Source organism: Thunnus maccoyii, chromosome 14 (assembly GCF_910596095.1).
Source record: "Thunnus maccoyii chromosome 14, fThuMac1.1, whole genome shotgun sequence".
Taxonomy (NCBI): domain Eukaryota; kingdom Metazoa; phylum Chordata; class Actinopteri; order Scombriformes; family Scombridae; genus Thunnus; species Thunnus maccoyii.
Window position 1 is genome coordinate 31,252,421 of NC_056546.1, and position 27,139 is coordinate 31,279,559.

At 39.9% G+C, this 27,139-nt stretch overlaps 1 protein-coding gene across 1 annotated transcript in view; it reads right to left on the reverse strand.

Moving 5' to 3' along the window:
* Nucleotides 1-10,993: 10,993 nt before the first annotated feature.
* The window catches only part of pcca (propionyl-CoA carboxylase subunit alpha), a 37,527-nt gene continuing 21,381 nt past the window's right edge, over nt 10,994-27,139 (reverse strand). The window contains exons 13-23 of the mRNA XM_042433989.1: nt 26,568-26,711; nt 25,891-25,965; nt 25,538-25,606; nt 25,313-25,388; nt 25,015-25,228; nt 21,759-21,861; nt 18,417-18,515; nt 16,801-16,854; nt 14,650-14,790; nt 12,647-12,724; nt 10,994-12,347 (exon numbers count right to left, since the gene is read on the reverse strand). Coding sequence (XP_042289923.1) covers nt 12,279-12,347; nt 12,647-12,724; nt 14,650-14,790; nt 16,801-16,854; nt 18,417-18,515; nt 21,759-21,861; nt 25,015-25,228; nt 25,313-25,388; nt 25,538-25,606; nt 25,891-25,965; nt 26,568-26,711 — 1,122 coding nt within the window. The 3' untranslated portion in view covers nt 10,994-12,278. The remainder of the gene's footprint in view (nt 12,348-12,646; nt 12,725-14,649; nt 14,791-16,800; nt 16,855-18,416; nt 18,516-21,758; nt 21,862-25,014; nt 25,229-25,312; nt 25,389-25,537; nt 25,607-25,890; nt 25,966-26,567; nt 26,712-27,139) is intronic.

Genomic DNA, 27,139 nt, shown 5'->3' on the forward strand with positions numbered 1-27,139 from the left:
TGGTGTGGTCTACACATGATATAAAGCGACATGACATATAAGTGTCGGTGCTCTCTAGCACTAAATAGTGGACATAGGAAGTCATATTTAACTGCTTCGTGCAACGTCCGATATTCATGAAAATGCATATGCCTTTTAGTTGACCTCTACTAAATATGTTGCTGCATTAATGACCCTCTTCTGCACCACCTACTGACAACGGGAAATTTAGTCTTATGTGACAAAAATCATCCGATTTACATGAAATTGCAAGGTGTGGTCTACACTTGAAATAAAGCAACATGAATTATAATTAGTGGGTGTTGTCTAGCACCACATAGTGCACACAGGAAGTGACATTTAACTTGTTTGTGCAACATCTGATAAGAGCCTGAACACATCTTCATTCCCACAATAAAAGCCCTTTGACTGCGGCGTACCCTGACGTGCGCGAAGGTGCGAGGACCTGATCAACGCTGCTTGCAGCTTTAATTTATTATTATTTTTTCTCAATGATAATAATCCTGCAATAACAACAAACTGATTGTTCTTGCAACAAAATGGCTTGTTGTAGGACTAAGGTAAAAAGAAAATATAGAATAGATAGAATTAAAACTTAACAATCAGAATTAAAAAATAATGCAATTATTGATGATAAAATCAAACCAAAAATAATTAAAAATTTCGTTTCACTTAAAATAACAATCCCTAAACTCAAATAATGTAGATACTGTGAAAAAGTATCAAATCAGATTCAATTTAACCAAAACAAGGGGCAAGGGCACTGCACTGAATGTGCTGTACTTCACACATATAGCAAAGTGTTCCAGAAATCAAACACTGGGGTGTTTCAGGCCCACCCACCAAAGGACACTCATTGTACTCACTTTACAGAGCCAGTGCTTCTAAGGAGAGAAGCACCTCACAAACAAGCAATGAGGACAGTCTCCACATGACTAATCTTCAACACATACTCTCTCAGTACAGGCAAACACTTACTGTCTTGCACCAGGGTGAAGGATGTCTAGGTTTCAACACTATCTGATGCCACTGCAGCCTGTCACTGGATAAGTGGTGGAAAATGGATGGATGGATGGATCCTGAATTCCTCTCTGTCTCCTGTCCAGTCTAAAGGAGCTGTCAAGCATACCCTTTCATTTCCTTATTGAGCCAGTCGATATCAAAGCTCATTCATTTTCAGAGGCTTACTGTATGTCAGGACAAGATCAAAATCCCGGTTGGAAATTATACAGTTCCCCAAGGACCATCTTCACCAGGGCACATGTAGCGGCTAAAGTTGCTTGAGATGCTGCATTAGAGAGGGATTTGGGAATATTTTTTGACCTGTTGCAGGTCTGAGTTGCCACAGTAGATGGCGCTGTTTTCCACCCTTCCAGTGACTCATGAGTCACAAAAAGTGACCCACGCGTGTATTGTGATCTGTAGGCAATCTGGCATGCAGGGAGTGGAGTCATGGCTGGATTTGAGCAAGAGAAGGAAAAAAATCACTCCTAAAGGCCCATGCACTTAAAGAACTTAATCCAAAAGGCAGTGTACAGCAAACCAAAAATGAAAACACTGCAATACTTTTTTACAAAGTAAAGTAACTTTTTTACATTACTTTTCTTCCATTCCTTCTTATCCATAGGCCTATTTCAGCTGCTCCCAGCGCAACACCCCAGTATAGGTCAATTCATCAATTTTACTTTGAATTGGGCATTAAGTATGCTAATATTGTATTACTGCTGAATAAGTATGATTATGTAATTAGTGAAAGTAAACTAAACAAATGCTTTGATCAAGAGACTCTCCAAAAGAAAGCACAAAGGTAAACTGCATGATGCTGTTGATTTCATTTGTGAGCAGACTCTGGATAACTGCACGGATACAGATGGATGTATTCTAAAAGCAGAGAATGTGGCTTTCAAGTAAAAAAGAGGGTGTCCCCTTGATTATCAGGCTCCATGTCTATGGATCCCTTTTTGTTGTTTGTTGTTTGTCTTTCCTCTCACCCTCACTTCATTGGAATGTCCTGGTTTAGAGGTGGAGATGGGGTGTTTATTATGAGCCTTACCTTATTTTAAAAAATTAGTGCAGTGCCCGTTCAAAATGTGCCTGTTTGGAACTTGCGGATTGCGGATTATTTCTTGAGAACATATGTATTTATCAATTTAGAAATGTATCAATTAAAAATTAAAAATAATGAATTAATAAATTAAATTGTTCAGTCTCACTGGTGAAGTTTCTGTTTGGATTTAAACTGAGGTTGAACCATAGAAGCAGTTTACGGCCTTCCGTTGGTCAATTCTGCTGTCAATCAAATGTGTCTGCATTCGTATTGGCTGGTGCTACTGCCTCTGCCTGTTTTTTTCTCCTGTGTGTAGCAGTTTAACTGAGTAGGGCATGTGCCTTTGTCCAGCTCAGCAAGTCAAAGCCCAGAAGCCCTGCTTCACTGTGATGTGACATGTTTATATCAAACAGCCCCCGCTGCACTCAGACATGGAGCTGAGCGGTTTGCTGTTCACTTGTTTATTCAAAGCTTATTAATATTAAATGTGTTGTGTGTCCAAATTGCACCAAATTCGACACTACATGACATGTCCTTGGGTCCCCAGCAATACACCCACATTGTGTGAAGCTGATCAGATGAACAGTTACACAGAAGACACACAAATAGATTCCTTGCTTTTTAGTTATATGAACTGCAGTACCTGTTCAAAATGTGTCTGAGACATCTTGCAGTAAGTCTTGAACGTACATGCCAAGTTTTGTTCACAGTACACAGCTCAATAGTAGAGCTCAAGTCTCTTAAACTTTTCATTGTCATTATCGCTATGGATGTAATCCCACCTCCGACCACAATGTGGGTTGCAATAGCAGAGTGGCACTGCCTGTATTTCCACTCATTGACTCCAAGGGCAGAAGAAGAAGCAACTCAACATTGTTTATTACATATTTATTTATATATTTCTCGAGAACTGCTCATCCAAAGAACTTCCTTGGGTCCCCAGCAACACATCTGCCAGGTATGAAGTAGATTGGATGAATGTTTTTTGAGATATGCGAAGGGCAAACATACCTACATACAGACAGAGATTCCTTGCTTTACATAGAGAGATGATGTGATGCCTAAATGCAGAATACTCAACAGGAATCTTATGTTCTTTGTGCAAGTTGTACAGTTGCAGTTCGCCTACAGAGCCAACAGGCCTGTAGACTACGCAGTCAACATGACCCTCTACTTCATCCTCTAGCACCTGGACTCTTCAGGAACCTACACCAGGATCCTGTTTGTGGACTTCAAGGTCTGTCTTCACACAGTCATCCCAGTTCTTCTGCAGGACAAGCTCTCCCAGCTGAATGTAGCTAACTCCATCTGCAGGTGGATCACAGACTTCCTGTCTGACAGGGAGCAGCACTAGAAGCTAGGGAAGCATGTCCCCGACTCCCTGACCATCAGCACTGGTACTCCTCAAGGCTGTACTGTTTCTCCATTTCTCTTCTACAGTTGAAATCGGAAGTTTACATAAACTTTAGCCAAATACATTGAAACAGTTTTTCACAATTCCCGTCATTTAATCGTAGTAAACATCCCCTATCTTAGGTCAGTTAGGATCACTACTTTATTTTAAGAATGTGAAATGTCAGAATAATAGTAGAGAGAATTATTTATTTTAGCTTTTATTTCTTTCATCACAATCCCAGTGGGTCAGAAGACTTGATTACTATTTGACCCAAGTTGAACAAGTTAAAGGCAATGCTACCAAACATTTTGGGTAGCCCTCCACAAGCTTCAATAAGTTGCTGGAATTTTGGTCCATTCCTCCTGGCAGATCTGGTGTAACTGAATCAAAGTTGTAGGCCTCCTTGCTCACACATGCGTTTTCAGCTTTGCTGAAAGTGATCTGGGTCACAGCATCGAATGTAACAAGGGACTATGTTTTCTGATTATATATACCTCACAGTTTATAACGCCCCCGTTAAGTCTCTTTTATGTCACTGATACAGTCTCTGCGTTGTGTTGTGCTGATGGTGGTGGACTAACAGCTGACAGTTAGTAGTTGACTCCAACGAAGACACGAGACAGCTCCAATGTTGATTCAATGATGAATGTTTATTGCTTAAAAACACTTCGGGACCTGGGGGATACAAGCCTGGTCTCAGTAAAACTATTTAGTATAAACATAAAAACATAATCAAAGGAACTTTACAATAACCCTAACCTTGACCAGGATCAGATATTTACTATCAATCAATCAATCAATCAATTTTTATTTATATAGCGCCATATCACAACAGAAGTCATCTCAAGGCACTTTTCACATAGAGCAGGTCAAGACCTTACTCTTTAATTTACAGAGACCCAACAATTAGCCCATGAGCAAGCACTTGGCAACAGCGGTAAGGAAAAACTCCCCTTTAACGGGTAGAAACCTCAAGCAGACCCCGGCTCTTGGTGGGCGGCCATCTGCTTTGACCGGTTGGGTTGAGAGAGAGAAAGAGAGAGGGAAAGGGGGAGGGGGGACAGGAGAGCAACAATCACAACAACAACAACAAGCATAAGCATCAATAGACAGGGAAGGATGCCATCAGGACTGTGAAGGACCGCGAAGGCTCGGCCCGGGACCCAGGTTTTCCTGTGAGATGAGAAAGCACAAAAAACTCCGGGGAAGAAGCAAAGTTAGTGACATGCATTGATGTTACATGAATGCATACAGATGGAGAGGAGGAGGAGGAGAGAGGAGCTCAGTGCATCATGGGAAGTCCCCCAGCAGTCTAGGCCTATAGCAGCATAACTAAGGGCTGATCCAAGGCAAGCCTGGCCGGCGCTAACTATAAGCTTTATCAAAAAGGAAACTTTTAAACTACTCTTAAACATAGAGAGGGTGTCTGCACCCCAGACCGAATCTGGAAGATGGTTCCATAGAAGAGGAGCCTGATAGGTGAAGGCTCTGCCTCCCATTCTACTTTTAAAGACTGTAGGGACCACCAGTAAGCCTGCATACTGGGAGCGCAGTGTTCTAGTGGGATAATACGGTATTATGAGCTCTTCAAGATATGATGGTGCCTGACTAATAAGGGCTTTGTAAGTTAGGAGAAGGATTTTAAGTTCTATTCTAGATTTTACAGGAAGCCAATGTAGCGAAGCTAAAATGGGAGAAATGTGGTCTCTTTTTCTAGTTTTAGTCAGAACACGTGCAGCTGCATTCTGGACCAGCTGGAGAGTCTTTAGAGACTTGTTAGGGCAGCCTGATAATAAGGAATTGCAATAATTCAGCCTAGAAGTAACAAATGCGTGAACTAGTTTTTCTGCATCTTTTAGGGACAGGATGTGCCTGATTTTTGTGATATTACGTAAGTGAAAAAAGGCAGTCCTTGAAATTTGATTTATGTGGGCGTTAAAGGACATATCCTGATCAAAGATAACTCCCAGATTCCTTACAATGGTGCTGGAGGCCAGGGTAATGCCATCCAGAGTAGCTATATCATTAGACAATGTGTTTCTAAGGTGTTTAGGGCCAAGCACAATAACTTCAGTTTTATCTGAATTTAGTAGTAGAAAAATGCAGGTCATCCAGGTCTTTATGTCGTTAAGGCATGCTTGGAGTTTGTTTAACTGATTGGGTTCATCTGGCTTCATTGATAAATATAATTGGGTGTCATCTGCATAACAATGAAAATTTATGGAGTGTTTCCTAATAATATTACCTAAAGGAAGCATATATAAGGTGAATAGAATTGGTCCAAGTACAGAACCTTGTGGAACTCCATGTCTAACTTTTGCCTTCACGGAGGATTCATCATTAACATGTACAAACTGAAATCAGTCTGATAAATATGACTTAAACCAGCTTAATGCAGTTCCTTTAATGCCAATTAAATGTTCCAGTGTCTGCAAAAGGATTTGATGGTCAATTGTGTCGAATGCAGCACTAAGATATAACAGGACAAGTATAGAGACAAATCCTTTGTCCAATGCAGTATGGAGGTCGTTTGTGATTTTCACCAGTGCTGTCTCTGTGCTATGATGTGCACTAAATCCTGACTGAAAATCCTCAAATAAACTACTGTTATGTAGAAAGTCACATAACTGAGTAGAGACTGCTTTCTCAAGGATCTTAGATAGAAATGGAAGGTTAGATATAGGTCTATAGTTGGCTAAAACACCTGAATCAAGAGTAGGCTTCTTAAGAAGAGGTTTAATTACAGCTACTTTAAAGGGCTGTGGTACATAGCCTGTTACTAAAGACAGATTGATCATATCTAGTAAAGAAGTGCTCACTAAGGGTAAGGCTTCCTTAAGCAGCCTAGTTGGGATGGGATCTAAGAGACAGGTTGATGGTTTAGCTGAACAAATCATTGAAGTTAGTTCAGACAAGTCTACTGGAGAAAAACAGTCCAAATATATGTCAGGATTTACTGCTGTTTCTAAGGTGCCTGTGTTTGGGGAGAGAACGGTGCCTGTTGAGGGCAGGAGGTGGTTAATTTTGTCTCTAATAGTTAGAATTTTATCATTAAAGAAGCTCATAAAGTCATTACTACTGAGAGCTATAGGAATACATGGATCAGTAGAGTTATGACTCTTTGTCAGCCTGGCCAAAGTGCTGAAATGGAACCTAGGGCAGCTTTTATTCTCTTCTATTAATGCTGAGTAATAGGCGGCTCTGGCATTACAGAGAGCCTTCCTATATGTTTTAAGACTATCTTGCCAGACTAAGCGAGATTCTTCTACTTTGATGGAACGCCAAATCCTTTCCAATTTTCGCGATGTTTGCTTTAATTTGCAGGTTTGGGAGTTATACCATGGAGCTAACCTCTTATGTTTTATTATCTTCTTTTTTAAGGGGGCGATGGAGTCGAGTGTTTGTCTTAGTGAGCCTGCAGCACTATCAACAAGATTATCAATTTGGGAGGGACTAAAGTTAACATAAGAGTCCTCTGTAGTATAGAGACATGGCAGTGAATTCAGTACTGATGGAATTGCTTCCTTAAATTTATCTACAACACTATCAGAGAGACATCTAGTGAGGACATTTCTGTCTAATGGTGTATAATCCAGTAATAGGAATTCAAAAGTTATTAAAAAATGATCTGATAAAATAGGATTTTGTGGAAAAATTATTAAATGTTCAATTTCAATCCCATAAGTCAGAACAAGGTCTAGGGTGTGGTTAAGACGGTGAGTGGGATTATTTACACACTGAGAGAAGCCAATTGAGTCTAATAATGAGATAAATGCAGTGCTGAGACTGTCACTATCAACGTCAACATGAATATTAAAATCACCTACTATAATTACTTTCTCTGCACTAAGGACTAAGTACGACAAAAACTCTGAGAATTCAGATAGGAATTCAGAGTACGGGCCAGGAGGACGATACACTATAACAAATAGAACTGGCTGTAAAGTTTTCCAGGTTGGCTGAGAGAGACTAAGAACAAGGCTTTCGAATGAGTTATAATTAAATTTAGGTCTAGGGTTAATGATTAGGCTTGAGTTGAAAATGGCTGCAACTCCTCCTCCTCGGCCAGTGTCTCGAGGAATATGAGTATTAATATGACTGGGGGGAGTGGATTCATTTAGGCTGACATATTCTTCATGACACAGCCAGGTTTCAGTGAGACAAAATAAATCAATGTGATGATCTGAAATTAAATCGTTTACTAAAACAGCTTTAGATGATAGAGATCTAATGTTCAAGAGTCCACATTTAATTATCTTATTTTGTTGTACTATTGCAGTAGTGGTTTTAATTTTTACTAGATTTTCATGAATGACTCTTCTTTTGTTTACTTTGGATTTAATTGATTTAAGTGGTCGGGGGACAGACACAGTCTCTATGTAGTTTTGGGTGGGTAACTGCTCTAATGGAAGCGCAGAGAAGCGTGTAGGACTGCAGCTCTGCCTCCTGGTCTCAACTCTGGGTTGTCATGGTTTTGGTTTACTAATAAACTTGGCCATATTTCTGGATATGAGAGCAGCTCCATCCAAAGTGGCATGTATGCCGTCTCTCCTAATCAGACCAGGTCTTCCCCAGAAAGTCTGCCAATTATCTATGAAGCCCACATCGTTTGCTGGACACCACCTCGACAACCAGCGGTTGAATTGTGACATTCGGCTACACATGTCATCAGCGGTCCAGAGAAAATTACGTAGTCCGACATTGTTTTTGCAAATGTACACACCGACTCAACATTAATTTTGGTGATCTCCGATTGGCGTAATCGGGAGTCGTTGCCGCCGACATGGATGACAATCGTACCATATTTACGTTTATTCTTAAGCAGCAGTTTTAAATTTGACTCAATGTCGCCCGCTCTGGCCCCAGGAATACATTTAACTATAGCTGCTGGTGTCGCTAACTTCACGTTTCTGACCATGGAGCTGCCAATAATCAGAGTTTGTTTCTCAGCGGGTGTGTCACTGAGTGGGGAGAACCTGTTAGAAGCATGAACTGGTTGGTGGTGAACCGTGGGCCCGCACCGGACACTGGGGGCTGGCTAACTACATTAGCTGCTGATTGTTTTTCCATGGTGCGGAGCCGCGCTTCCAATTCACTAAGCCTTGCCTCCAGTGCTGCAAATAAACTACACTTATTACACTTACCACTATCACTAAAGGAGGCAGAGGAATAACTAAACATTTGACACCCCGAGCAAGAGAGAGCAGTCATTTCTACTATATTAGAAATGACACAAAGACTCTATTGATATAGATAGATCAGCACACATAGATAAACACTCTGAATGTCAATATAGTTATAGTTAATAATAAAGTCTCTCTCAGATCATCTATACATTTACAGGTTTCCATTTAACAGTCTTACACTCACCTGTGGGATACAAGCCCAGTCTGACTTGTTCCCCAGTGATGGGCTTTATAGCAGCATTGTTACCTTGGATACTGTGTAGCCTAGTATTAAATATGAAATATAAAATAACAGCATAAAAATATGAAAATAACACAAACATGTGCACCTTACAATTATCAAATAAAGGCAAATCATATTCTATATTACAAGATTTTGCTTAGACATAGTAACCATTTAAAGCTCAAATTACATATTTAATGTGACATGCATGAGACATATGTTGCATAAACTTCTAGCAAGTGCTTTTTAAAAATGTTTTCTTGTTACAGTAATTATGTTGCATATACTGTAGTGCCACCAACGTAGCTTATTTGTTCTTTTAGCAATCAAACTTATGGAAGTCACATAGTCCTATAGCCAGGTAGGCTTGTTTCAGATCTGTACCTGGTTTTGTGAGAAATCAGAAAGGTTGTGACAGCATGTTTCCATGGCACAGACTGAATGATTCCAATTTGAACTCAAGTGTGAAATGTAATGGCATTGGCTGATTCAAATTCCTGCCATTTGTCAACCAGGGTTAAAGTATTAATATTCTGTTTGGGCTGTCACATGTAGCTATTTCAAATGGCTACATTTGTAATAGCTACAGTGCTTTTACCATGTCAATTGCATGGAAAAGCACTTGACAATGTCAAGTGCTTTTACCATGGGCAGTTAGGAAAGTCCACAGGCTATAGAGGTACAGGGTGAGGGGATGCTGACTTGTCATTCAACTGTCAAGGGTGACAGGACTGAAAAATTGATTGAACCAAAAGACAGATGTCTTTGGCAACCAGTCATACTCTCAGGTGCTGTTTAGTGTGCATAATTCCTTGGTGTGTTTCATGTGCCAGAGCCACAAGAGTGGCACACAGTGATGTTGGTAACATGAGTGGCACGCCTTGAAGCTTAAGGGAGTCTGATCCTGACTCACCACCTTAACTTTCTGTGCTTTTATTGTTCCTAAGAAGCTTTTTCTTTCACTGCATTTAACTCCACTGCCTCTCATACAAATTAGATTTATTTCTATCAGTCCTTTCCCCTCTTTCTGTGCACAGTTTGTCTTGTGGAGCAACTCACTCAAATTGAGTGAGGAGCATCCTATCTGTAAGGGAGGGACCAGCAGGTTGAGGTTAGTGGATACCTCTCTGAGGTTCTACCCATCACCTGGGACATGCCACATGGGAGTGTCTGGACCCCCCTCCCTTTTTTGTTTTACATTAATGACTTGAAAGCTGCCTGCTCAAGTTCTTTTTTTATGTACAGACAACTCAGCTCTCCTTATATCCGATAGAGATAAAAAAAAAAAGAAGACACAGTAGGTAGTTGTTGTGTTAAATAGAATAAGAAATAGGAAAGAAACGATCTTATCTGGATCAAAGTCTAAGTTAAGTAAGTCTGGGTTGGATCTCAAGATAGAGGGAGAATCAGCAGTCTCAATATATCAATCAATAAATCAATTTTTATTAATATAGCACCAAATCACAACAAAAGTCATCTCAGGGCACTTTTCACATAGAGCAGATCTAGACCGTACTCTTTAATTTACAGAGACCCAACAATTCCCCCATATACTCAATTATTTGGGCTACATCCTTACAACCTACTGTAGGTGGTGTTACATTGGTTTTATTGAGCATGTTTAAGTCAAAATAAGTTTGATTAATAGGTTTTATTCTGGAGGTTGTACAACATGCATTTATCATGTGACCCAAGTATCAGTCTACTATACAATATAATGCTGCTCTTTGGGCAGAGATTGTCCACTCTGAATGTACATTAGTGTGACAGATGCTGCTCTAGGAGCAGGGAGTTTACATATAGATGTTCCTGTGGCTTTAGCTTGTTTGGTAAATCATTTTTGGATTGCTTTGCAGCGATCCCTTCTTCTAAGTAGGTTCTAAACCGTGGCAGGAAAACCCCCCATAGCAAGCCACCAGACCTCCTCATTATCATTGTTTCTTAACTCATTTATTAAGGTTTTTACAACTGGTGCTTACTTGTGTGCTGAAGTCCTGTCACTACACATTCTGAAGACTAATTAAAACAAACACTCACATCAGTACCACATACTCTCCATCAGTCATACTGTGACATCTCTTTTCCTTTTTTGACTATTGTTTCTGATGTAATTAGACAGGAGTTAAGCACAACACACTGTGTGTGGAAAAGAAACACTTTATTTACTTTTAAATTGTCAGTTCAATCAAATGACAACAATTACAGCTACTTCCCTTGAGTGGTATCAAGGTCTGCAAATCGTTTTGGTTTTTTCTGATCAGATTTTGAGATATATTGTGCTGGAGTGGAGACAGACATCTGACAGACAAGTGAAAGGGATTTTGCTTTTGGTGTTAAAATGAATGAAAAATGAAATGACATTTGAAAAACTCAGCAGCAGCTTATAAACCAAAGGTCTATACACTTCCATTGTATGGGAGTGGCAGCAGATATTTCTGATGTCTGATATTTTAAAGCAACACTATTTAACTTTTGAAGGAAGAAATAAAGTTTTTTTTTTCTTATTACAAATGAGAGGTTCTCTATTTTGTTGAGACTATCACTCCACCCTAAATATTCCATATGTACAGGGACTGACCCCTATGGGGGCAGCTGACATGGATTACTCTTTAAGACACATCACCTGTTGTGGCCATTCACTGATTAGCAACCTGTGGTTATATAAGCACCACGCATGTGTGGCCTCTCCAGTTAACCCCCATTGGAATGTGTTTCAGAGTGGCTCTTAGCTGGAGAGATAGTCTCTCCACTCAGAGAACCTGGGTGACAATGTAACCATCCCTTTAATTCACAAGAAATAATATGCACCATTGCACAATTCAATACACTCAGGGCTTTTGATGTTACAACCTTATCTGGTCTGATATAACCAGTAGGTTATGGCAGCCGATGTTAGTTAATGTTTGCCAACTTAGGATAAATTATGGCAGCTACTGCTGTGCTACAGCTACTGCTGTAGCTGCCATAATCTATCTACCACAATTGCCACTATTAAGCAAAAGTTACATAGTCTAGCTTTAGAACCTTGGCCCATAAACCAAAACAATCTGCAAGGTCACACACTACTAAGGGTAAATGAGATTTTCTTTTTTTAAATGTGGGTGAACTAACCCTTTGACAAAAACAAATAGTCAGGTCTGGAAAACACACAAAACAGAAGCAGAACGGAAAGATTCATAGGACATTTTTTCAATCAAGGAAAATGAAGGAGTCTGACAGGGAGGAAACAATGTAACACTGCTTATACAACTTAGCTCTGAGTCACTATCAGGGAAAAAAACTCTGCTGGGGGCCACTGTGGACACTGACCACTAGCAAGATATATCAACATTGGTTACTTTCTTTTTGCCTCTAAGGATCTTCCTCTGTGGACACAGAGAAGAGTAAGGCACATCCTGGTGCTGATGTCACATCAAAGGTTGTGTTTTATTCCAGCTCTACTAGCAGGTCTCCCTCTCCCACCGTCTCACCTGGCTTACAATGGACACTCTTTACCTGAAGGGCAGAAGGGGAAACACACACACAAACACTTAATAAAAAACTGTGCTCTATTGTTTTTAGGTTAAATAAATATAATTGTTTAAAAACTGTGTCTAATCTACTCATGGAGGTAGATTAGATTTGCTCACAAGAAGTGCACCAGCCGGTGCTCTGTGGACTGGGTGTTCCTTCTTTATATTTTATACGTAAAGATGCACTGATCTGAAGTGCTAATTTAGCAATTTATCAACTAGGTACCATTAGTGACTAATGATAATATGGGTAACTCCACTGTCAGCGTTTCTTACTGTTACCTTTGCTTGCTTGACAGCAGTCATACTGTTCTGCATCTTCATGGCTTCAATCACACAGATCTCCTGACCCTCTGCAACCTACACACACAGACACACACAGTGAATGAGGACATCAGTTAGTGGCAGGAATAGTAGAGTTCATCATATGTTTGCAGCTTGTCTCTCAGTACAGGAAAACATAACAGAAAAAAGGGAGCTCTTATATTATTTAAAAGCTCTTATGCCAAACATGTCAGATGCTGACAAAGATAAGAGTAACACAAGAACCACCATTGATACGGTTGTCTGCCACCCTGCTGCTGCCGACACCCTTTAGCTGTTGGTCACATTTGTTTTAAGCATTTGTTTTGCAGCTGCCTAGTTAAGCGAGTCTACAGTTGCAGCTACCTCTAGCCGAACAACAGCAACAGCAGTCCAGGTCGGTAACATATCAAGGCCTAAAACAGAATCACCAACCTCACACCTCACTGAGAGAGAGAGAGAGAGAGAGAGAGAGCAGTTGGGAGGAGTGGAGCTATGATGAAGTTTCACTCAGTTTTACCAGTGTTGCTACTAATGGTGAGTAAATCCAGCAAGCATTGTTGTGATGAAGAGGAGCATTGTTAAATCATAGATGATTGCTGTGTGTAGCCTACGTTGGTGCAGATGTCTGATAGATGGATTTGTATTGTCGTGTTGAGAGAAAGGCAGGGGGAGAGAGAGAGCTATGTAAGTGGAGCCACTAAGTTGGCAATCAAGCTAAATCAGCTGGGGAGCGATAGAGAGAATGTTCATATGACTGTTACTATGTATTATCCAAATATTTGGACAAATTGTATTTTGATGCTTTGGTAAAATTTAAATTTTCATCCCAATAAAGCCCTTTGAACTGAATTGGATTTAGAGAGAGAGGGTTAATATATGTCTCACTGCTGCGTTTCTGAGTTTTGCTCATTACTGACATGATTGCAAATGATGATATAAAGAAAAACAAAACTGCATTCGTGGTAACCACAAAAACAATTAATTTAGACCTGGCTTCTTAATGAGACTGGCCTTTATTTTTCAAAATGGCCAGTAAAAGTAAAAGTATTTTTCAAATCCAATGGTCACTGAGTATTTCTATGACATCACGTGACATTGCCATATCTTGGCATTTCCTGAAACAACGCCCCTGATGTTAAAACTTTTCAGATTGTGTGCCTAGATACAGCCTTCCCCACAGACAAGATACAAGATTCGAATCCTGGATAAGGAAAGAACGTACAATTTATCTCTCATTTACACACAAAAGTGCACTACAAAGTTTTCAGTCTCTGCAGGACAAACATGACCTAGAGCAGAATGACTTTTTCAGATACCTCCAAGTGCAACTTTATTTCAATCAGAAGTGCAGATTTACAGATTTATCAAGAGCAGAATCTGAGTTTTAGAAAATCCTGAAATCAGCCTTCAGTTCAATACCAGATAGGTTCATCTCAAGCAATGCTCTCTTTACATTAAGCACAATATTCAAGACTCAAATATCCCTGAGCTTGGAGACTCTTTATCTGGGCCATGTTTTGTTTTTGAAACTGAGGAGGGCTATAAAGCTGCTGCAGGCCCTTTTGGCATTAAGTAAAAAAAATCAATCAATCAATCTACATTGGAATATTGGTATGGAATAATCCTGAAATATTTAAAATGGAAAGGTTGACTTAATCTTTGAGGATGCAAAAAGACAAATTCTACCAGATTTGGAAAAAATGGGTCGAATTTATAACCCTAATACAAGCAGACTGTGTATGATTCTCTCACTAATGTTTCATGCTTCTTTCCTCTTCTTCATGGGAATAGTAGAAATGGTTCTAAAGTATATAGTTACATTTTTATCATTTTAGTATACTTTTGATGGCCCAAATTTGTCAACATGTAAATAAATAGTCATTCACCTCTTACTTACATAATTCAGGCAGTAAAATAAGAATTGTTGTGGTTCTTGTATATAGGTATGTCGTAAACCTCTACATATTGGAATGTGTTACCGTATCTCCAGGCCTGACCGACACAGCAACCACTGTGCCTGGCATCGGTGAACGCAGGATGCTGCTGGTGTCTTCTGGAACTTTCTCTGGCATGTAGGAGTTCAACTTTGCAGCCAACTTGGACATGACGCGAACCTTAAACTACAGAGCAATACAACACAGTATGAGAAACACAGTAAGTGGGTACTGTACTGATATGATAACAAGGAAATGCATTATGATCAATAAAGAGCATAGTCACTATGTGAGGAATGATTGCAAATGTAATAATAATTAGAATCATAATAATACATTTTTATTTTAGAGCACTTTTCAAGATACTCAAAGACAAAGAACAAAAAAAACAGTAAAAACTAAACTGTGAATTTTCAAAGCTGTATTCTGTGTTATGATATCTTGTACTTCTAGAGCAATTTTAAGTCCAAAGTGAGTGCTTTCACAGTTTTCAGACCTCATCAATGTGTCATGTGATTAGAAAGAGCAGGAGAAAATTTCTAAACATCTTTCAGTCCAAGTTTGATCTCTCCAAGCACATATACATTAAACATCTCCTCCAGACTTGTATTAAGACATATAAATATACTTGGAATAATGTGTGTCTGATATGGTTTTAAAGTATAATTACTGCTTGAAAATCCTTAAGATGGCATCTACTCCCTCATTAAAAAATCCAGAATCTATGAACATGCAAATTTACTTAATTTCACAAGTTTAACTGCTGAACACAAGCTGTCTCGTACTTCACTCAAAAGTTCATTCTCAGTGTTTGTTCACTGGAGGCTTCAAGTTTCCACATCACACTTGTGTAAAGGTGCTGGACCAGGATTGGCTTCAAACTAGTTGTGATGTCACCGATCATGCTCGTTGGCCTGCCCCTCAAATCAGATTTTCAATGAGCACAGAAAAACTTTCCACTTTCAGCAGATGAATGTGAAAACAGCCTTCTAGTGTTAAACTCTGCATATATATCATTCTGCACAGTGAAGCTCAAAAATTCAACTGTAGGAACATGAAGAAAAACATTATGAGTGGAGGGGGACTTTAAACTTACAGATTCTCCCTTCCCTCAAACACAGTTTAAACATATATATCCTCATGCTCAGCTACTCCTGCTGCCACTAATAATGTACAAATATTGATGCTAGAATCGTAAATCGAAAATGTAAACAATGTAACAATGTTTTGCTGGGATTCCTGAGCAGCTCAGTGGTTAGCACTGTTCTCCTGGTCAGTGTCCCTTGTTAGGTCACAAGGTTCTGAGTTTGATGCCTGCTGAGGGTAGTGCTCCTCATAACACTGTTCCCGGAGTTGATACTCTTATTATGCCAAGCTACTGGAGCTTCCTGTAATTTTTTATGTGTTATCAAAAGGACCACCATGTGGTCAGTTATTAAGTGTTTTACATTTTGGCTCATAACTCATGAACTGTGAGGCATAGGAGAAAAAAATATTTGTACTGAGGGTTCCTTGGAAGAAGACAAATTTATTTGGTCACGCCTATTTGTACCTATACAATTTTTCGACCATTTAGAATTTTTTTTGTGAATGCATTTTTTGTTTCCCTTTGCACATATTTAATTGTGTTTTAGCCAATAATTTTTTGAACCATGATGGGCAATGGAAGGTATTTTGTACACACTTCCTCCCTGGGTGCAAACACAACTTGAGTGGAACCAATTACACAATGTGGCCAATTTCAAATTACTATGCTTTTTGTCTTGTAACTTATAAACCATAAAAAAAGATAAAAGATTCCTGGTACATAGACTCCCCTTGGGGATGTGCTGAGAATATTCAAACATGGTAATACTGCCCTGTGGCCATTGATAAAACACTGCCATATCTCTCAAATGAATGACTAAATTGTAACTAAATTTGGGTGGTATATTCACACAAACACCCAACAGTAATGCGGAATTCGATGGCCTTTCACATGTAGGTGCTACAGTACAAATAAATGACAACGCTAGCATTTCTCTATCAGGACAGAATTTTGTGAGCATATGTAACAGAAATACTGGAATACTTTTTACGGTTTGCTTACTAGAGACTGTGTGATGACGTGTACTGTATCTGAAGGTCATTATCATTCTATTGCAACCAAATTAGAGACCTTTATGTATATAATCCTGTGCAAACATGCAGCCTTACCGATGTGCCCAGGTACTGCAGAACAATCTCTCCTGAAGCATCTCTGGACAGACACTGAAACAAAAAACAAAATGTCATCTGCATTTTGCTGTAGTCTCTACAACTGACTACCAACCAGTGTAAATAATAATAATAATAATAATAAAAATACATTCTTGTAGATGTGCTATTAATTTCAGCTCTTACTGTGTGCTTAACGTAAGGTAAAAAGATGCATATGATGTGTCCATTTGATAACCTTAACCTGTGTGTGTGTGTGTGTGTGTGTGTGTGTGTGTGTGTGTGTCTACTATTCATGTTGTGGGGAATCTGTTTACACAGTCACACTGACCCGCCTCACTTTTGGGGACAAAAAGCAAGTACCCATAAAGTAAATCATTAAATTTTAGGATAAAGACTTGGTTTAAGGTTACGGAAAGGTTAACAAAACAGCTGGATGAAAAGAGTGAGGCCGGGTAGACCAAATGGGCAGCTCCACATGGTAAGAAAATTACAACATGTAACTCTGTGAGGAATTACAGTATGTCTCTATCGTCTAGCAGTAGTCCATGAAAACTACACGGTGTGTATCTTGTCATTTTATCCTTGCAACTTGGAGACTTGGAGAACCATTTTATTTATCTACTAAGTTACTACTTCTCTAGCAGGAACAGACACTGACAGCCTCACACCCAAACAAACCGACTTGCAAGCTGCCCCAAATATAGATCCTTATACATCTAGCCATAACGGCTGCTACAGGTGGCTAGTTTCAGTGTTATGTAAAAAAATCAAGTTTATTCGGAAGGATGTAGGAGTCTCAGCAGCTTGACCTGATGTTTGTCGTTTTGTCTTTTTACGAAAGACGGAATACTCTATATAATCTGTGTAACAGAGCTGGAGAGAGCTAAATCAAATGGTGGTAAAAGCAAGTAAGTTAGGGCAAGTCTCCAGGAAAACAATGTAAGTCGATGTAATGTCCTCTGAGTGATGGAAACCCGATTCTGTGTGTGTGTGTGTGTGTGTGTGTGTGTGTGTGTGTGTGTGTGTGTATGGGGGGTGGAAAGGGTCACAGTGGACAAGATGCACAAACATACACTCATGTGATTATTTGCTAAAAGTCCCACATGTGTGCATATGCGTCTGTATGTGATTAGTACAACTCAGCCATGCAAACGCACGTGCGTGTGCATGTGTGACTCCTAACACACAGGTAAGCATGTGCACATGCTAATCCAGGCTTCAACTGCCAGAAGCAAGTGAATACTGTTATCACAGAGGTAAGAGAAAACCAGTTGTTTATTTTAATGTGGACCACATTAATAGGCTAGCATGATTCATTATTGTTGTTTTATCTGTTTTTGTCATTTATGTAGCTTTATTTTAAATTTTAACATCTTTTTTATTCTGTTTTTTTTTTTTACTTCTGTTTATTATAGGACAGAAATTTTGCTTGGCGTTAGCATTTGGCCATACTGTAGTAGCGTAGTGGTAATGCACAAGTCTACGGAACATAACATTGGTTGTTCAAACCCACCCTCATGCATATTTTCTTCAGCTTCAGAATCCTCTATGACCCTTTCCACCCCCCACAGAATGTGTGCATGTGTGTGTATGTATGTGTGTGTGTGTGTTACCTGCAGCATCCTGTGAGTGCCATTGATTGTGAGTGGCAGCAGTGGGGAGGCCAGGTTCCACTGTCCACTAACCTCCACCTTTCCTCCATCCACCTCCACCTACAGAGACAAACAGATTAAGTGTCCTGATGGCTGCAATGGCTCAGACTCATTATCAGGAGACAATCCTGGCACCCTGTAAGTCTATACAGGGACTGTAGTTGCATGTCATTCCCTGATGATTGATCTCGGTTATATTTTCTGAATGTGAGGTCAGGTTTTGAAAGAGTTGATAACATGATAATGTTTTAATCAGCTGTCTGTATAAATGAATTAACATCAATGATTCTTTTCTAATCATTCTAATGCTTCAGAGGCATTCTATTGTCACTCATGGATACTGGAATTGTCCAGATTGTTATTATTCCTATTTCACTTCTACCCTAAAAGTGGAGCTCAGAAACTGAAACACCTATGACAAATCAAACTTGGCAGACACTCCAGAGGTCTCATCAACTACTCAAATGACAAAAACCTTATCATCTGACCCCATGATGGCGCTATAACAGACACTTTTATGTTTTGGTCTTAAGCTTATAGAAACAACATTCTTTCATCACACAGTCTCCCCTCATTTTGAAATAAGTCCAAAATGTTAAAAAAAAAAAAGTTTTCACAGCCTTCAAATTACTTTCAACCTTTACCAAAACTTCACACATAAGAAGTTTGGATTTTTTACTAATTCATTTTCAAAGTTGTGATGATGCAGCTAATTTTATGTAAACTCTCATTAAGTTTGTTTTGTGCTTGTCACCTGGGGAGCTCAATTATTTTGATATTTAACAAATTTAAAAAATTAAACAGTTTTAATCTAGACAGAAACTTCACCAGTGAGACTAAACTGAGGTTGAACCATAGAAGCAGTTTATGGCCTTCCATTGGTTGGTACTGCTGCCAATCAAAAATGTTTACACTCCTATTGGCTAGTTTTGCTTCCTCCGCCTCCTGTGTGTGCTTGTTCTTCTTTCTCGGGCAGTTTAACTGAGCAGAGCATATGTCTTTGTCCCACTCAGCAAGTCGGAGGCCAGCCTGCTGTGGGGCTCCTGGTCTCACCATTACCATTATAACAGTAATTATAATGGTAATCATATCAGTTATATCAAACAGCCCCCACTACACTCAGACATGGAGCTGAACGGCTCGCTGTTCACTTGTTTATTCAAAGTTAATTAATATTAAATGTGTCACGTCCAAATTGCACCAAAAGAGCATCTGTCTCTACAGTAAATCACCTGTCGAGTATTTGATGGTTCACAGGCTTAATCTCTCCCAGAGAAAACTTTCCAGTGACGTCTCCCTATCACTCACTTGTGCGCTTAGTTTGCTCGCTATCACTCTCCCTTTTTCTTGTCTATTTTTAAAATAAGTCAGGAAACCCACAACAAAGCCTAACTTTTAACGTTATCATACAAAGAGAGATGTCCCTTCCTCCTCTCTCTTATGGCAGGGTTGAACAGCTCTGATCATGACATGCAGTCGAAGAACCCAGGAGCCCCACTCTGCTGACTTGTTTATTTAGTTTAAATGTGTTAATATTGATCATGCCGCCTGCACAAATTGCACCAAATTCGACAAGGCACTCCCTTAATTCCCCAGTCATATATCCGTCAAGTGTGGAGTTGATCAGATGAATGGTTCAAGAGATATTTAAAGAAAATGCAACCGATGCAATGTATATAGGACTTCTAGCCATAGGTAATTTGCAGTCCTTTTTCCTGGTTAGGCTTTTAAGGGATAAAACACATAATGCAACACTGTAATACAGGCAAAGAGACTAAAAATAAAACAGACATAGATAAACAACCACTACAAACAGTAATTGAGACAACAAAGACTACAAATGACTACTAAAGGAAGGAATCTCTGTCTGTATGTGCGTGTGTGCGTGTGTGTGTGTGTGTGTGTGTGTGTGTGTGTGTGTGTGTGTGTGTGTGTGCGTGTGTGTCCTTCGCATACTCCTCGAACCATCGGATCCACCCCACACTTGGCGGGTGTATTGCTGGGGTACACAGGGGGTGCTGTGTCAACTTTGGTGCAATTTGGACAAGCAATACGTTTAATATTAATAAACTCTGAATAAACCAGCGCTCAATGAGCCGCTCCGCTCTCTGCAGGGGCACAGCAGAGCTTCAGGGCTCTGCCAACTGACTCTGACTTGCAGGGAGAGAACAGAGACGAGGTGTTACAGGAGTCAGAGAAAAGTTCTCTAAAAAGAGAAAAGTAGACAGTGAAAACAGAGCTTTTAATCAAGAATGAACACTCTGACCCCATGTCTAGACAGAATGTGTAACGTGAGCAGCACATTTAGCAGATCAGCAGCAAGTGACTACACAGGAGGCATTCAGGTACATTGCTGAGCATAGGTCACCCATGTTTTGGAAGTGTTCCAAGCCCAATACACAATGACTGTATTTATGCATGTAAAACTAAGCAAATACTTCTACAGGCAGTTCAAAACCAGTTTGTCTTGGCGATTGTGAAGCGCCACTAGAGACAAAGCACAAATCTTTTGAGCAAACATAGCATGAGCAGCACGTTTAGCACATCAGCAGTATCAGCGGCGTATGAACCATTGTGTCTACACAGGAGGCATTCAGGTACATGCTTGAGTGTAGGTCACCCGCATTTTGGAAGCACTGCGAGCCCAATACATAATGACTGGAGTTACTCATGTAAAATGGAACAAATACTTACACGGGCAGTTCAAAGGCAGTTTGTCTCATATGCTCCTAGACTGTGGCGATTGTGAAGCACCATTACAGACAAACCACAAATCTTTGGAGCATACATTCCAACTCAAATCTGAACTGAAGGCACAGAAAATAGGAACAATCTAAGAGCCCAATATGATCGATCCACTTTATTTTAGGATGCATATTGTTATTTTTAAGTGCTACCCTTATTTCACTTGAAATGAGAAAAGAACATGTATTTATTATTACATTACATGTACTTAGCCTATTATTTATATAATCTGTATATAACAGACTGTTAGTTTCTTTCATTTTGTTGGTGTATATACTCACACCTCACATCAACTGTATTCATTTTTCTATGTACTGAAGTAGCAGCCAGAAGCCACACAATCAGCCCGATCCGAGCAGGCACATTTTGAACAGGCACTGTACTAGTTAAGAAAAATGACTGAAAATGACGATTAAGAAAAACACTGAAACTTGTGCTTTAAAATTTATATAATGCGTATATGTCAAAAAATATGACTAGAGCCTGGCGTCATAAGACCCTGCATGCAGCTTTAATGATAATATTTAATTTGTGCATAAAACAACTTTAAATACTCACAGTATAAACATCTCCTGATTTTGTAACCTCAATCGCATGGTGTCCCTCCCCCAGCTCCACACACAGCTCCCAGCACCTACATTCCACAGGCGTGGAGGACATCCTGCAACACACATATGGCTCATTTTATATTATCAAGGGCCATACCATCAGAGCTTGTTCTTCTAGAGTAACATCCACTTGAATAACACTCTATAGGTGGCTTTATAGTTGGCATTTTACAGTTCCAAACGATTGTTTTTAACAGTGTCACCTAAATGTACTTAACAATGCCCACATGTTTCTGGTCTCTAGGTGGTGCTGAATAATAATGCTTTGAGGCAAATCCTCATAAGTCTGCCTGACAACATGCCCCAGCATCAATCAGAACTGCAGGGGAAATTATGACTAACTTGAAGGACATAATAAACCAAATGGTAATTAAAGCTGCAAGCAGCGATGAGCGGGCCCTCGCACCTCACACGCGTTGGAGGGAGCTGCAGTCATAGAATCGCTACTGGAGTTTGGCTCACACGGCTCTGGATTGTCAGGATTATGGGACATTGTGTAAATGGGTAAAATATTTCCTGTGTGCAGTATGTGGCGCGGGAGATGTGTTAGAAATTGTGTTAAATTGTGATATATATTTTTATGAATATCAGACATTGCATGTAGGTCATAACTATCACCTCATGTGTCCACTGTGTGGCACTAGAGAACACCCACTAATCATACATCCGTATATCATGTGTAGACCACACCATGTAAATTTCATGTTTTCACGTAAAGCTGACTTCCTGTTGTCAGTAGATGGCGCTGTGAGTATGACTCATTATTGACATGGGCATGTGTTTTGTGGCCTGGACTCTTATCAAGCAGGAGAAGTTTGGGGCAGATTGGACAATGTAAAGCTGAGTTACAACAACATCCTGTTTAATTGTACTGCATGCCACACCAAGGGTATTCCATGAAAACTAAAACTTCCTGTTGGACTTAGGGTATGGCTCCAAGAGGCTTGTTTTAAGGCTGGAGATGGTACATCTGCCTACCAAATTTCATAAATCTACATCAAAATTAAAAGGGAGGGCTTTGATTTTGAAATTTTCTAGGGGACACTCTTGAGCCATTTTGTCATGCCCAAGACCCAATAAATATAAAATTTTTCACCACTTCTGACGAAAGTGCAGAGTTTGATAAGTTTTTGAGCATTTTTGGCCCTTCAAAAATGCATTTGTTTTGGAAGAAGAAGAAGAAGAAGAAGAAGAAGAAGAAGAAGAAGAAGAAGAAGAAGAAGAAGAAGAAGAAGAAGAAGAAGAAGAAGAAGAAGAAGAAGAAGAAGAAGAAGAAGAAGAAGAAGAAGAAGAAGAAGAAGAAGAAGAAGAAGAAGAAGAAGAAGAAGAAGAAGAAGAAGAAGAAGAAGAAGAAGAAGAAGAAGAAGAAGAAGAAGAAGAAGAAGAAGAAGAAGAAGAAGAAGAAGAAGAAGAATAATAATAATAATAATAATAATAATAATAATTCAAGCTTGGGCCCTAATAATAATCTTTACAAAAACAATACATTCCTCACACTTTCAGTGCCAGGGACTGTTGGGCATAGAGCTTCTCCACTCATGTGTTTTTCAGCTCAGTGTGCAAGAGTTTTTGCTGTGTTTCCCTGTCATTTACGGTTGCACTACTCTCCTCTGCTCTACAGCCCCTTAAACCATATTCAGACCAAACCAGGTGGTGCGGTGTACAACTGCAGAGTTGAGCGGAGGTGTGTGGGGGTGTTAGTGTTTTAGAACGTAACCACTGTGAAAGAATCAAAAAATAACATTTTATTGGTCTGATTCACCGCCTTTCTCACTACCAGTGCTCCCTCTCTTCATTCACTCTCTAGCTCACTTGACGCTGCTCTCTCTCTCTTGCTGGTGCTCTCAGCTCTCTCTCTCTCTCTAGTCTTTTTTAAAATGAGTCGGGAAGAAGAAGAAGAAGAAGAAGAAGAAGAAGAAGAAGAAGAAGAAGAAGAAGAATTCAAGCTTGGGCCCTAATAATAATCTTTACAAAAACAATACATTCCTCACACTTTCAGTGCCAGGGACTGTTGGGCATAGAGCTTCTCCACTCATAGAGCTTCTGCATGTTTGTGATGATATATCATGTGACGAGAGAAAAATGTCTATCATTTCATATTATGCTCTATCGTTTATATCGTGGCGCAAATCCCACTCTTTACACCAACATTTTTCGTCATTTGGAGTCTGTCCATCTGTTGCACGGATTACATCGATAAATTACTCTTCTTGGCTTTTTACTCGTGAAACTTTTATCACACTAACAGTAACATAACGAGCTTAGTTGTTGTCAACTCTCCACCGCTGTCTGTCTCTACTCTGCTACGCTGCACACACACGGAGGGCTCAGTCCTGCCCGCACTGAGAAAGAGCAGAGAAGCAGCAAGACAGCGACCATAAATGACAGCAAAACGCAGTAGAGTCATTATTTGTGTTATTTACCAAATTTATGTGCTCTCTTTTCAGCTCAGTGTGCAAGAGTTTTTGCTGTGTTTCCCTGTCATTTACGGTTGCACTACTCTCCTCTGCTCTACAGCCCCTTAAACCATATTCAGACCAAACCAGGTGGTGCGGTGTACAACTGCAGAGTTGAGCGGAGGTGTGTGGGGGTGTTAGTGTTTTAGAACGTAACCACTGTGAAAGAATCAAAAAATAACATTTTATTGGTCTGATTCACCGCCTTTCTCACTACCAGTGCTCCCTCTCTTCATTCACTCTCTAGCTCACTTGACGCTGCTCTCTCTCTCTTGCTGGTGCTCTCAGCTCTCTCTCTCTCTCTAGTCTTTTTTAAAATGAGTCGGGAAGCTGTCAGAAAGGTCTAACTTAACTTTTATTATAATCAAACGAAGAGAAATGTCCTTCCCTCGTCCTAGTAATGTCTTTGTACTTCCTCATGGCAGAGTTTACTGCTATGATCAGTATGATCTCCGTCACACCAACATGCTATGTAAAAGCACACAGAGGCGGCTTTATGCCGGCAGTGGGAAATGGAGGGGACGGACCAACTATTTATTCATTGGATTAAAATGTGCTTTATCGGGATAGGTATCATTATCGGATATGAAATGACCTGTATTGGAATATGAAATTTTCATCATATCGCCCCGCCCTACTTCTGCATTGTACTGCATTTTTCATAAAGTAGTTAAATGACAGTAGGGGCGGTGTGTAGAAAACTAGACCTCCGTAGCCTCCCACAATAATCAAGCCTGCTGGTGTCGTCACCTCAGGTTGCCCAGGACCTTCTGTGAACGGAGCTGAGCAGTGATGTAGAGAGCCACTGCCGAGGCCAACAGCTCCCTGCGTTTGTCCACCTCCAGCTGGTGGCCCTTGAAGCCATCGGGATAAACTTCCGGCAAGAAGTTGGTGCTGATGTCACCAGAGACAAAGCGAGGGTGGGTGATGATTTCCCTCAGGAGGGGAATGTTGTGGGTCACACCTGGAGCGAAGATGACCACATTTCATTGCAGAGAGACAAAAAATTGCCATTTGAAAAGTGACTGTGTCTGATCTGTTGGTGTACCTCTGATAACGTAGTTATCCAGAGCATCTTCCATCTTGGCAAGGGCTTCAGCTCGTGTAGCTCCATAGGTAACCAACTACAAATAAATACCAGAGGAAATTATTGTGGAACCACAAACCCTTGTGGAATGGTGGCATTTTGTAATCTACTTTCTTCTTGAGACCACCTGCTCCTAAAAATGACACACAGTTCACACAATTATGCTGTATTTAATACATCACTGACCTTAGAGATCATGGGATCATAGTAGATGCTGATGTCACTTCCCTCCTGGATGCCGCTGTCTACACGGACCTAACAGAGCGAGAAGCAGATGAAAACATAGTCATATTGGCAGGAAGCTTGCCAGTCACTGGATTTGAGTGGATTGTGTGTGAAAAGAATATATATATATATATTTTTTTTTTTTTTTTTTTTTTTTTTTTTTGAGATCATATGAGCCAGTTTAATGAACACTGAATTCTCTTCTCTGTTGCAGCTCTAATTTCTTATGTAGACTGAGGACATAGTTGTATGTTACACAAAGACCTTGCCTATTAAAGAGTTAAGGCTCCTATCACAAACACACACAAACTTACATTGCTGAGGTTGAGTGGCTCTTGGTATTGAGACAACCGTCCAATGGAGGGAAGACCGAAAGATTTATAAGGGTCCTGATAGAACAAACAACAAAGAAACATAAGGAAATCTGGAAAACACTGGAACTTTAAGTTGAAGCAGTACTCAAACTCTCAAAGGAGGAGGTCAGTCAGAAAATTATTGCTCTCTTTTATGAAATATAACGTTGATTTTCAATGAAAAAGTACAGGAGTGCTATATCACACAGCAAAGCCCACAGAGTTAAAGGGTGGGGTGATGTTCAGACAGTCACCTAGTAACTACACTCACTGAGCACTTTATTAGGAACACCTGTACACCTGCTTATTCATGCAATTATTCAATAAGCCAATCATGTGGCAGTAGCGTGATGCATAAAATCACACAGATACAGCTCAGGAACCTCAGTTGATGTTCACATCAAACATCAGAATTGGGAAAAAATGTGATCTCAGTGACTTTGACCACGGCATGATTGTTGGTGCCAGACAGGCTGGATTTAGTATTTCTGAAACAACTGCTCCCCTGGTAATAACTTAGTAATAACTAACACTTTGTTGAATGTTTATAAAACAGTTTTTAATATAATCAAATTGAGAGGCCATAAAAATAAATAAATTCAACCATATTCCATGATGAGCATCATGCACACACAAACCTCTGCATAGACACGGCTCTCAAAGGCCCAGCCGTTTATTGGTACATCTTCCTGTTTGTGCTGCAGTTGGTAACCCTTGGCAACCCGGATCATCTGTTCTACTAGGTCCAGGCCAGTAATACACTCTGTGATTGGATGTTCCACCTGGGGTCAAAAGGTTAAACAGAGAAGATACAGGTTTCTGCTAGCAAACTAGTAGGAACCATTGCTGGCTTTTTCCAGGTATTTCAGACACATCTTAGGGTTGTCATCAGCAGGTTGAGTTTCCTCATTTATCATGGAGATGGTTAAGGATGGCTTGGTCAAACTCCATGCACTGATAAAGACTGAGGTGTGGATAAAGGTTCCAGTTCTTCTGGTTTGAGTCCAGCTGGGAACCTTTGTTGTATGTTATTCTCCATCTCTCTACTGTCTATAATAATTGCACAAAATCCCCAAAACATATATAGAAAAAAGATCATTTGTCTCGAGTACTGTAGAGAGAATACAATGTGAATTAATTATGTGTAAATGTGGCATGGCAGACAGCTGGGCCATCTCTCTGTTTGCTCTTTGAATTGTAACAGCTGATT